A 13,706-nucleotide genomic window follows, 5' to 3' on the forward strand; every position below is an offset into this window, starting at 1 on the left:
GATCCTGTGTTGTCTTAGCTGATTATTGCCCCTCTATGATTCCAATGGCACAAGAAGAGGCAGGTGATGAACTTGCCTGGAAGGCCTGTGCTGAGTCAGGATGAAAGCAGTGTTTTGATAATGGTGTTTCACTTACTTATCAAAAAATATTTTTGATGAACACCAGAGTGTCCCTGAGCCCAGGATCTTGGAAATGTGAAATGTGAAACCCATTGTTCTTGATCAGTGCCCTGGATTTGAGGGTCCAGCTGTGTGGGGCTGTGGACCCATTGCTAGCACATGTGATGTCACAACAAACAGAGAGGGACACTCAGTTGGAGAACGGGGATCTTCCTGTGGAATCTCCCTATGAAGGAGAAGGATTTGACAGTTTGAAACAGTGTCTTAGTCAGCACGAACTGTAAGCTTGGTACAGCTCAAATTGACCTTCGGGGAAAGAAGTGTTTCAAGTAATAACTGTCATGATTAGGTTGGGCTGTGGACATGTGTTTGAGAGATTGTCTTAACTGATGCAAGAGGACTCAGGCTACTGTGGACAGCACCATCCCTAGTGGTTACATAAGAGAGCTAGCTAAGCCTGAGACAAAGAGTAAGCCAGGGAATGAGCCCATAAGCAGCATGTTTTCTGCCTTGATTTCCTTCAGTGCAACGAAATGACCCAGACACATAAAGGAAATGGACCCTTTTCTCTCTCCTAAACTGCTTTTACTCAGGGAGCTTGTATAACAGCAAGACACAGACATCTAGAACAGTGCATAGGGAAGAGCAGTGGACACATCTGTTTGAATCAATATTCTCTCTACTCAAGAGCAGACCTACTCAGATCCCTGTGGCCAAAGAGAAGGAAAGATTTAGACACCAGATATAGGCCAGACAGTGCATGTGCAGCTGCTACATTTGTGTCTTCTCCTTTAAGTCTGAAGAGAAATGTCCCAGGACATTTATATTAAATTTTCTCAGCACAAGGCTCCTCTAGAGAATGCCTATCCTCTGGATACATACTACTTCAGCTTTAGTCTGGGCTTCCCTGGGAAAAAAAATCTGGAAGTCTGCCTAGACCCACCCTATGCTAGATGGGAAACAGGAGTTCTACAGAGCACAGCGAGCAGGATGACAGGCCCTGCATCCACCAGTGTCAAAGGGATCAGGGCAGGTCACATTTGACTTGTTGAGCACCCCTAATGTATCTCTACACTTGAGACTGCAGTTCTCCTGGTGATCTTCAGGGGACAATATCAAGACACCCAACACTCAGAAAATTGTTTCCCTGAGTCATGTTCTTGCCTATGAGACTTGTTTCTATTCCTGTTCCTACTAATCTGGAGCTTCCTCCCTAGACTCTGCTGACTTATTGACTGCTTCCTATGTCTGAGAGTACTTCCCGCCTGAGGAACATGAAAGTGCACTCTCTCCTGGCATTTTTCATAGGGAAAGATAAAATTACCACTGGGGAATCACCTAGAGAAAGGGTTCCCAGGAAGGCCAGAGAGCACATAGACTCACATGAAACACAGCTTAGTTAACACATAATGCTAGAAGGTTTCCTTGAAACATTCCCTAGAAAGAAAGAGCCCACAGTCCTTTCCAGGACACACAGGTCACCACTTCCCAACACTGAGGCCATGACACTCCTCACACAACTTGCATCGCCCCTGTATCTCTCTCCTCGATCAGGAACTTGGCATTAGTCACAAAGGATTGATCTTCATCCCTAGTCATCACTCATCTGGTCCCTTTCAGCCCTCATAGGCATCTCTGTCATCTTCCTGCTGGGAAATCCCACCCTCCCAGAGCACTGGGGACACAGAGCAGACTGAGTGCTCAGCTGGTTCTCTGTGTCACAGGGACACATAGGCAACATGGTGGCTCCTTTTTTGGTGCTGACAGACCCAAAGGCCAGGACACAGCAGGTGTCAGTCCTGGGATGAGCCGTTGTTCTCTGAGGGTATGGGGATGCTTATCAGCCTTGTTGCTCAAGGTGTTCCTTAGAGGAGAAACATAAAGGGAAGTGGAGAACTATGAGGGTCAGGACTCAGAGTGGAAGGGACAGAGCAGTGCCTTGGACACAGACCCCACCACATGTAGAACATTATATTCTGGAAGTGCTCCTGCCTGAGAGGACACTCAGTTTAGAAGGAGGAAGGCACCAGCCTCTGTTGGAGGTGAAGCTCTTCTTCTCGGAGGCAGATCATCACTGTGAGAAGAGAGATGGGTGTGACTTCTGTGCTTCTCTGCCAGGGGTGTAAACCTTGGCAGGGGCTCCTGCTTACAGGTAAGGGTTCCCACTCTGACTGTGGGGATGGAGAGGAACACAAACACAGAGGTATGCTGGAGTCTCCTAAGGAGAACAGGATCCTGAGATGAGACTTGAGGTTTCTGTTTGCCTTCATGAGGCATAAGGTCCAGTGAAGGACAGAGGCTCAGCAGGCGGAAGCTCTCGGGATAGGATAGGGATATGAAAGTTTCCACATTCATAGCCAATTACACTGCTTTCTATGTTCTAAAGATTGATGTTCCCAGTCATGACTCCCCAAATATAAACCAAACAGGAGTGGGCACCAATATATTTCAATGTGTGGAGATATGCAAGCTGAGTCCAATCCTCAGCTACCACATGGCAGATGAGAGAACAAAATCCTGTTGTTTTTTTTTTTTTGTCCTCCACACAGGTACTGCGGCCTGCACTTGAACATACTCACACTGAGGCATATGCCTCCACACAGGTTTGCAGCATACACCTTCATATGGGCAGTCTAAAGCACCTGCCTTCAGAAACACACATAAGGATGTATAAAGTCATTTAAATTAACTTGAGTACAATTATTGTCATTAGCTCCAAACTTGGGAACTCTATTGATAAATTCATGGAGACACACTTCCTTCCTTCCTTTCTTCCTTCTTGGTTGTAGTGGACCAGAAATCAGAGGATCTGGAAGATGATGTGTGGAGGTGACTTGGTGCACAAAGGGAACAGAAAATAAAAGTCAGAATGTGAGGATCCTCTAGAAGAGGGAGTCAGAGAGATATCCTTCCACCAAATATGGGAATGCTACATGGAAATCCAGGCAGACAACGGAGCAGAGGATTGCATAGAGAGTTGAGAACACAGTGAGAGATTCTGAGGGGATGGAAGTCATGTTGCTCACCTCCATTAAGAAGGGTTGACACACCCCTCCCCCAGCACCTAAGCCGGGTGAAGCTCACAGACACTCAATATTGATAGTTTCTTTCTCTTCCCTTTTAGCCTCCCTTTTAACATGCTGGCACCTGTCTACCACAGCCAAGATCACCATTGAATTATTGCCACCCCACGTGGTTGAAGGAGAAGATGTCCTTTTTCTTGTCCACAATCTGCCAGAGAATCTTACAGCCTTTGCCTGGTTTAAAGGGAGGACAAATGAGAAACATGGAATTGCACTATATGCAGTGGTCTCTGATTTACATATACACAGCGATAGAGAGACATTATACAGCAATGGATCCCTGATGATCCACAATATCACCCAGAAGGACAGAGATTATTACACCCTACGAACCTTCAATAAACATGCAGAAACTGTATCAACAACATCCACATTCCTCCATGTGAACCGTAAGTGGTTCTTTGTGAACTCATGGTACTGGGTGGGTTTCTTTCCTTTTTAAATTAGATGTTTTCTTTATTTTCATTGCAAATTTTATCCCCTCTGAGAATCCCCTATCCTATCCCCCCTCTTTCTGCTCACTAACCCACCCACTCCCACTTCTCTGTCCTGGCATTCCCCTACATCAAGCCTTCATGAATCCAAGGGCCTCTCCTCTCATTAATGTCCAACAAGACCATCCTCTGCTACATAAGTGGCTGGAGCCATGGGTCCCTCCATGTGTACTCTTTGGTTGGTGGTTTAGACCCCTGGGAGCTCTGGAAGTACTGGTTGGTGCATATTGTTGTTCCTCCTATGGGGCTACAAACCTCTTCAGGTCCTTGGGTTCTTTCTATAGCTCCTCCATTGGAGACTTTGTGCTCAGTCCAATGGATGGCTGTGAGCATCCACTTCTGTATTAGTCAGGCACTGGCAGAGCCTCTCAGAAGTCAGCTATATCAGGCTTCTGTCAGTAAGCACTTGTTGGTATCCACAATAGTGTCTGGGTTGGGTAACTGTATATGGGATGGATCCCTAGGTGGGACAGTCACTGGATGGCTTTTCCTTCAGTTTCTGCCCCAAACTTTGTCTCTGTATTTCCTACCATGGATATTTTGATCCCCCTTCTAAGAAAGACTGAAGTATCCACACTGTGGTTTTCCTTCTTGAGCTTCATATGGTCTCTGAACTTCTGGGCTGATATCCACTTATCAGTGAGTGTATGCCATGTGTGTTCTTTTGTGATTGGGTTACCTCAGTCAGGATGCTATTTTCTAGTTCCATCCATTTGCCTAAGAACTTCATGAATTCATCATTTTTAATAGGTGAGTAGTACTCCATTGTGTAAATGTACCACATTTTCTGTATCCATTCCTCTGTTGAGGGACATCTGGGTTCTTTCCAGCTTCTGGCTATTATAAATATAGCTATGAACATAGTGGAGTGTGTGTCCTTATTACATGTTGGAGTATCTTCTGAGTATATGCCTAGGAGTGGTATATCTGGGTCCTCAGGTAGTACTATGCCCAATTTTCTGAGGAACAGCCAAACTGATTTTCAGATTGGTTGTACCAACTTTCAATCTTTTAAAACTTTTTTAAAATTAGTATTTAATGTATGTGGGTACACTGTCTTCAGACACACCAGAAGAGATCATCAGATGCCCACTGCAGATGGTTGTGCATCACCATGTGGTTGCTGGGAATTGAACTCAGGACCTCTGGAAGAGCAGTCAGTGCTCTTAACCACTGACCCATCTCTCCAGTCCCCTGGGTGGGTTTTTTTTTCACTAGACACATGGATAAGTGTAGGCCTGGCCTGTGTCTGCCTTACCTCTACATTGTTGCCCCATGTTCAGGTTTGAGCATTTATTGCAGGACACACATGTTGGAGAACAATGGCAATATATTAGAATCCTTTATTTGACTTTACCTTGCAGGCAAGTGGATACATACATGCTGGATAACTCAGCCAAGAATATCTGCTGAGGATATCTGTCTAGACTCTTGGGGTTCTTAGCAGGAACGTACTTGTTAGTAGTCAAAGTCTTGTACTTTGTCTTGCACAAGGCTTATGCACTGCCATGAGAGCCACCATTAGGCTAGGTCCACTGGACACCTTATCCAGTGACTCAGCAGTAAGAGCATAGGTGTAAAGGTGCCCTGTCCATTTACTAACTGTCTTGATGGGGTTATGAGATTTCCAGGATGGTCATCATCTCTAAGAAGAGAGACAGAGGACATAGGTCCTACTGACAATTGCTTATCCTCTGGGGTCTAGCTTAGGGAATTCTCTCCATAGGCAAATAGGAACAGACTAAGCTGATGAGGACAGCTCCCCAGACATGAACTTCAGTTCCCCTAGTGGTCCATACTTGGAACATCAGGACACAAATCAACACCCAGAAAAGCATTTACCTGAACCAGGAATTTTACCTAGTAGCCTGGTTCCACCTATATTTCTACCCACTTAGGAATCACTGACAAAGCATTCCCAGACCTACTGTCTGCTTAATTTGTCTGCTACACTGGCAAGGGATCATGTTCCATCATTCCTTTGATGTATTTCTTTTGGGAAACATAGGATAGCCAAGAGAAATCCATTAGACAGAGGTCCAAGACATCTCAGAAAGACCAGGGGGCTCATGGGCAGACCCATTACACAACTCAGCAAGTAGAGGGATTAGGAGCATTCTCTTGAAATCATGCAGGAGATGAAGGAGTTCAGTCTTTTTTTAGGAATCAGGCCACCTCCAACTGTAGACCAAGGGTATGGGATTCTGATACATCCTGGGCCTTTGTCCTGGGTCATAATCCTGACTGGCGACTTCTGTGAGAATAGATGTATCCTCTTTCCCACACATTATTCAGCTGGTCCCTTTGGAACCTCACAGGCATCCCTGTCAAATTCCATCTTTCCAGTGCATTGAGAACACAGGGCAGACTGGGCACACAGCTGAGTTTCTATGTCACTCTGTTGTGCAGAGTTTCCCTTTTTGATGCTAACTGACTAAGGCCAGGACACAGCAGAGATCAACACAAGAGTCATCTTCTATTATCCCAGGTCACAGGGATGGTCATCAGCCTTGGTGTTCACTCTGTGTTCTGGATAATTTAAACAAAAGGAGGGGGGAAGGTCATGGCACAGCCTGGAGAGTGGAGGGGATAGAACAGTGTTTTTTTTTAATAGACAAACACCCTCAGACCATGTGACTCTTGGAGATAATCCTGCCTGGGGAGGCTCAACTAGGAAGAACAGGACAAGAGAAATGTGGAGCTGTGCTGGAGCACATATGCCATAGAGGGAGGACAGATTGGTCCTCAGACAAGGGAGACATCTTTCATACCCTCTGCAAAGAGTAACCACTTGTCAGGGGCTCATGCACACAGATGAGGAGACCACAGCTTGACAGTGTGCGAGAAAGGAGGACTCACCTACAGTCTGGAGTCTCCTAAGTTCGACAAGGACATGAGTTGAGACTCAGGATTTGCAGGGGATGAGACACAGTGGGACAGAGGCTCAGTGGCAGCAGGAAGAGGATCTTGGTAAATAAGAAGAAGTAGGGGGAGTAGGGGGATGGAAAGATTATTCTCACCCAAAGTTAACCACCATGATGGCTGTATTCTGAAGACTGGTGTTCTCAGCTGTGGCATCCTAAGGAAAAATCAATCTGGTATTGATCAGTGATGTGGATGAATGGATATGGGCATTTGATTCATGATTTGACAAGCTGAGACCAATGAACAAAAGACTTCTGACTTATCCCTAAGTTCTGTGACCTAAACCCACCCATCCACATTGAAGTAGTCCTTGTAATTCAAAGTCATACACAAATATAATTGTAAGTGTAAAATTGTATAAGTGTAAAATAACTCAAAGCAAATGCAATGATTCATTACGGCGTCTCCAAACCTAGGATTGTTTTATTTTTAAATGGTAAATCCATCAGCATACACGGTCCTGCTACATCATTCATTCATTTATTCATTCTCCATGGGCATCTGAGTGTTTTCTAAATAGCATTTAAAAAATATAAAACAAATCATGGTTCTTGTGTTGCCCCAGTATTAGTGATCTGGAATTCAGATTAGTAAAGAAAGTTAGAAGGTGAAGTCAGGAGTTGCCTGGAAGTACAAGAGGAACAGAGCAGCAGCAGCAGCAGCAGCAGCAGGAGCAGCAGCAGCAGCAGCAGCAACAACAATAAGAATTCAGAGAGTGAAGACTCAGGGTCTGTAGTGGAAAAGACAGGGAGGTATCACCTCAACACCAAACTACACTGAGTGTGAGCAGGTATCTGAGGGAAGTGAGCCAGAGCTGTGTTGACAGCTGACAAGAGAACCACAAAGAAAAACGCAAGTGTGGGTAGCCACAATTGGATGGCGAGACACTCACCCACACAGCTAGGCTGAGTAAGGAGCACACTGGCCGAGGACACAGTGTCTTATTTTACCAAAATACAAAGGTCCCAGTTTATTGTCTCTCTCTCTTCCCTTCTAGTCTTCCTTTGGAACTGTGGGCGCTTTGTCACCTCTTCTCAGCCCAGTATTGAATCACTGCCACCCATTGTTCCTGAAGGGGAAGATGTTGCTCTATGCATTCACAATATCCCAGAGAATCTTCAAGGCTTTGCCTGGTTCAAAGGGATGACTGTCTTCAGGCACCTTGAGATTGGCCGGTACATAATAGGCAGGAAGTCAAGTGTGTTTGGGCCTGCATACAGCGGTAGAGAGAAGCTGGGTAGTGATGGATCCCTGCGGATTACAAATGTCACTCAGAAAGATGCCGGATTGTACACCCTACGAGTTCTGGGTACAGATATGAAGAGTGAAGAAGCACATGTAGAAATCCAAGTTAACAGTAAGTAATTTCCTGGGATCCTTCATTGCTGGGTGGGGCTTAGACACACAGGACTGTCATGCCTGGCCTGTGCCTCACTCCTCTCTGCACTTGTCCCCATGGGCAGGTTTGAGCACTTAGTGCCAGACAAACATGGAGAATCAAATGGTGTAGATCAGACTCCATCTTCTGACTCCACCTGCATCACAAAAGACCTTGATGGTAACTCAGCCTAAGATGTCAGGCTCTGCCCAGTCTCCAGGGAGCTCACACCAGGGAGCTCACACCAGAGCGTCCATACCCTGTGATCTTTCAAAGGCTGGACTAAAGTGACCTAGGTGTCTTAGTTAGGGTTCTACTGCTGTGAAAAGACAATATGACTAAGACTACTCTTATAAAGAACAACATTTAATTGGCACTGGCTTACAGGTTCAGAGGTTTAGTCCATTATCATCAAGACAAGAGTATAGCAGTGTCTGGGCGGGCATGATACAGGAGGAGCTGAGAGTTCTACATCTTCATCTGAAGGCTTCTAGCAGAATATTGGCTTGGAGGCAGCTAGGATGAGGGTCTTAAAGCCCACACCCACAGTAACACACCTACTCCAACAGAGCCACACCTTCTAACAGTGCCACTCTCTGGGCTGAGCATATATAAACCATCCCAACAGGGGAGCATATTTCCAGTTCTTTACTCTTAATACCTCTTAAAGCTGATAGGAAACAATGGTTTTGGCTGTCCATGTCAAGCTGCAATATTTATTAGCTCCAAATCGAGACTGTCATAAATAAAATCCAGGGACTGGGGCAGAAACCAGGGAGGAGTGATGCTTACTGGCTTTCACAGCATGGCTTGCTCATCCTGCTCTCTTATATGACTCAGGACCCACAGCCCAGGAGAGGAATGCTTGTGGTGATCTAGATGCCCCCATCAATTCCAATCAAAAAATATACTATAGGCGTGCCCACAGGCTAATGTGTTGGTGCCATTTTCAACTGAGGCCTTGACTTTCAAAGAACTCTACATTGTGTCCGATTGACATGAAACCAGCCACCCTAATAACTCAGCCTCTTTCGAGATCTGATCTTTCCTTAAAGATCACATTTCTCTGGACCCTCAGTCATCAACTCCACACTTGTGGGCTGCCAGGAAGAGCAGCAAGAACACATAGAAGGTGAAGTCAGGGGTTTATTGGAGCCACAGCAGAAACAAAGAAAACAAGACACAACACAACAGAAAATCAAACATCTAAATACCAAGGAGAAAAACCCAGAAAGTAAAAATCTGGGGCCTTTAGAGTTCAGGGGAGACATCATATCAAATCTGAGTGTGCGTGCATGTGCTCAGTGTCTGAATGTGGGAGTAAGGAAGGAGCCATGTAGACACCTGAGAGATACCTTCAGGCAGAGGAAGTGAGACTTTCAGCCACACTGAGAGAATGGAGGAGGTTATGGTGCTGACCTTTATCCGGTGAGATAGATAGACTCACACTTGCCTCTCTAAGCTGAGTTAAGAATCCATCTGCTCAGGACAGAACTCAGCATCTTTCCATTGAGCACAGTGATCCCCTGCAATTATTTCTTCACTTTCCCTTCCAGGCTCTCTCTCTCCATGCTGTACACCTCCCACCTCTTCCAAATTCATGATCAAACCCATACCCCGGTCTGCTGCTGAAGGGGAAAGTGTTCTTCTTCTCGTCCATAACCTGCCAGAAGAGCTGATATCCTTTACCTGGTACAGCGCGATGTACAGGGTCCCAGCCTTTAAAATTGTAGAGTACCACGTAATCCGGAATATCACCACCTGGGTGGATGAATACGGCAGAAGAGGGATGGTGTATGCTAATGGATCCCTGCTGCTCCAGGACGTCACTGAGGAAGATGCAAGAATGTACACACTAGAAACTTTAAACGTAAACTATACAGTTGAAAGAGCACACGTGCAGTTTTATGTAAACAGTAAGTGACTCTCAATGGCTTCTGGCTGCTGGGTATGGCTTATCCTACTTCATACACTGGACTGTCAGGGTTGGGTTGTGCCTGCTCTCTCCCCCGATGCATTGTATCTACTTACTCTAGGACACACGTTGGGTAGATAAACTGCAGTCCGTCAGAATCCCTTACCAGTCTCTACCTCCACAGAGAAGAATGTGTGTGGGATAACTCCGCATGAGGATGTCAGCCTCAGTGCAGACTCTTGGGGTTCTCACTATGCACATGGTCCCAAGAGAGACACTGTGGGAGTCAGGGAGGCACTGGATGAGGGAGTTAAGGGGTCTTCATAGAAACCCTGGCTCCAAAGTTTTGCCTTTAGGTAGAGTGTAGGTCATACAAAGGAGCTTTTTGACAATGCTTGTTGTGATTTCCTGTCACAGTTGACAGAGAAAAAAAATCTTTACTGAGTGTCCAAGTCTGATAGAGTGTAGACCATGACAGCTGCTCTCATATTGGTCACTTGTCCATATCCTTCTCCTGAGTCTCAATGGACAGGTGCTAGGACAGAAGCCAACTGTTCTGACGGGCTTAGGAGACTTACAGAAAGGTCAGGTCCCTAAGGGGAGGGACAGAGTTGACAATTTTCCAGGTAGGTCCTCATGAGTCAGGCAGTTAAATAGTAATAGATTTACTATTTAGATATACTGCTGATTTGGGCAGCTCCTCCATCTGAAGGTCAGGACGTTTCTCACACCTAAGTTTAACTCTCAGGTACAGCAGTGATCATTTATCACATGCTTTTTTTCTTTAATATAGAAACTGAGACATAAGAAATACAATGGGTGAATCAGGGTCACATAGGCCATGGGTGTCTGATCAAAAACAAAAGATATGTCTGTAGCCATAGCTCTTACTTCTCTTCCTTGGAGGCTCTTTAAAGTATTCACTCAAGAGAGAATGCTGGAGTTCTCTGAAGGACTATTGTCATCTGTCTCCCTTCTCATTTTTTTCACAGAGCCTGTGAAAGAGCCCTTTGTGCAAATCACTGATAGCACAGTCAACGCACACAAATCTGTGACCTTCACCTGTGTTTCACCAGACATTGGAGTCTCTATCCATTGGTTGTTCAACAACCATGATTTGCCAGTCACAGAGAGGATCACACTGTCCCCAACAAAGTGTGGACTCAGAATTGATAATGTCAGAGTTGAAGATGCCGGAGAGTACCAGTGTGTGGTCACCAGCCGAGCTGGTGATGCAAAGGCCAGTCACCCAGTCAGGTGGCCATGATGAATGAGCGACCCCTCCTCTCATCCTACAGTAGAATGGTGGCACTTCTTTATTGATGGGATTAAACATGGAGCAAAGTCGTGTGGTGAAAATGTTCAGTTCCTACTCAGGTGCAGCCAGCATGGTGAGACATGCCTGTGATCCTGGGATACACTTGTGTATAAGAACGAGGCAGGATTTAAAGTGAGGCTCTGTCTCCAAAGCAAAGCACAGACTCAATACAGCAAACAGGATCACAAAGTCATCAACAGCTCAGGTTGTGGATCAAATATATAGCTAACCATCAGAATCCATAAGAGCCTCCTAGTGTTGGATGCTGTGAGTCCTCTGTGAAAATGGTGCAATGTTTGCATCCAGAAAAACGCATCCTTTATATGCTAAAATACATTCCATGTTTACCTAAATCAGCTAGTGTTAATGGTGCCTAGAGACCAGTCATTCATATGAAGTGAGAGGGAGTGACAGGAGAAAAGAATGCACTGTCTAACTGTGACATAACTGTTTTCTTAATAGTTTTGATCCTCAGCTTGTTTGATGCCCAGATGTAAAGTCCATGATGTAAGTCCTGATTCTGTGGTCTCTATTCTGAGTGGCAATCACATTGGGATCTTGCACATGATTCTTTTTCTTCCTGTTAATATGTATTTCTTAGGCTAGGCACTGATCTATTAGTATAGCAGAACACCATTAGTAATCATTTATTAATTCTTTGCTATTCTTGTTTTTTTATATCCTGAATCATTGGGCTCTCCAGTCTCTGGTTCTTAGCCATCTAGGCTGTGTTAGACATTGACTCCCTCCCTCCCAAGGTATTGACTCCAAGTTGGACCAGTCATTACTTGGCCATTCCCACAAGTCTGTGCTACCATTACCTCAGCACATTTTGCAGGCAGGAGATTGTAGTCTTAGGTTTTGTGTCTGGGTTCATGGCCCAGTCCCGCTGCTGTAAACCTTGCCTGTTTACAGAGATGGCCAGTTCAGGCTCCATATCCCTCACTACTAATCATCTTCTCTAGGGTCATTTTCAAAGTTTTCTGGGAGTTTCCACTGTACTCAGTTTCCACATTGCTCCCCAAATGCCCCCCAGTTCCAATCTTCTCTTGCAGTACTTTCTCCCTCCCTTCTCTTCCTTGCCTTACCCCCACTCCATTCCAACCCCTTCTTGGCAGATCCATGGGTCACCCCTGAGTCTCTTTGTTACTTGGCCTGTCTAAGCATGTGACAAAAACAGTACATATGATTGTGGGTAATATTATTTCACAGAAGTAGAGCTCACACTGGCGTGTGTGTTCTCCAATTCCAGATGGTTTTGTAGAATCTTTAGGATATTCTAAAAAGAAGAAATTCATGTCACATGCAGATATATTTTAGAGTCATTTATCTGGCCACTTGGATTTCTTTGTGTTGTCTTATTGTTCTGTCTAGTACTTCTAAGAGAATACTGAATAGAAGTGACCACAGCAGCTTCCTTGTGTTGATCCCACATCTCTACTGCACGGCTATACTCTTCTATCTCTACTTTGGTTATTTTCATCATTAAAAGCTTCACATTTGTCAAATGTCTTGGAATCCTGTTTGTGTTTCTTCAAGCTTCCATCTTTGTAGGTTCTGGGCACTAGGGATTTGTCTGCCTCATGTAAGTCATTCTATAGTTAGTCCAACCCTACTGACTACACAAGAAAATTTTAGCATTCTGAAAATTGACAGCAAGGTCTAAAATTCCACTTTTAGTGTTAATAGCATTAATGTTTTAAAAGCAATGTTAATCTAGTTAAAGCTTGTCAATGCCATTATCACTTTGAAGAACTACCTTTTCTCTTTCACTGAAAATAGATTTAATTATGTTTTCAAAAACACCATGTACTCAAATCCCACTTATCTCCCTGTCCCTTCTGCCCTCTAGCCTTACAACCTTCCCTCAAAAGAAAATAAAAACAAAAACAAAAAATAAACAACAACAACAACAACAACATAAAACATCTTGTGGAAGCTATAGTGTATCACAGTGTGTTCCATAGTATACCATTTGTCTACACATCTTTACTTGGAAATGTTCATTGCAGTGGGTCGTTGTGGTTTAAGGCCTCTGTGAATGGTAGATGAATGGCAGGGCCAGATCTACAGTGTCAGCTCACTTGTATCCCTGTCACTAGAGCCAGTTCTACTATGCTGGCCATGCTATCTGCTGGGCCAGATCTCCTGAGTGCTCCAGCCAGAGGGTCAGGGCCAGTTCTGCAGAGCTCTTGGACATCACCATGGTCCAGCCTGGAAGCTCAGACTGGGGACTTTCACATGGTTTTAGTAGTAATATGAGCCACAGATATCAGACTACTGCTGCTGCATGGCAATGGACCTAGACATGACCCCCAGTCACAGCACTGACTGGGACTTCCCCATGGCTTCACTTGTAGGCTTCACTTCAGAGTAGGCTGATTAGATCAGGCTGTTCTCTCTACTCCCACATCTCCAGTTCCAACTCTCTTCATAATGTTCAAATTGTTCTGCTTCTCCTCTTTAATCTTGC

At 44.9% G+C, this 13,706-nt stretch overlaps 1 protein-coding gene across 1 annotated transcript; it reads left to right on the plus strand.

Annotated features, from left to right (window-relative positions):
• The first annotated feature begins 2,208 nt into the window (after window positions 1-2,208).
• LOC116101702 (pregnancy-specific glycoprotein 22-like) lies at window positions 2,209-11,182 on the plus strand. Its single transcript, XM_031385480.1, has 5 exons — window positions 2,209-2,272; window positions 3,245-3,592; window positions 7,620-7,979; window positions 9,557-9,916; window positions 10,908-11,182. Exons 1-5 carry the CDS (start codon window positions 2,209-2,211, stop codon window positions 11,180-11,182), a joined length of 1,407 nt encoding a protein of 468 aa, XP_031241340.1.
• The last annotated feature ends 2,524 nt before the right edge of the window (window positions 11,183-13,706 follow it).

This window comes from Mastomys coucha, unplaced genomic scaffold, assembly GCF_008632895.1.
Source record: "Mastomys coucha isolate ucsf_1 unplaced genomic scaffold, UCSF_Mcou_1 pScaffold21, whole genome shotgun sequence".
Taxonomy (NCBI): domain Eukaryota; kingdom Metazoa; phylum Chordata; class Mammalia; order Rodentia; family Muridae; genus Mastomys; species Mastomys coucha.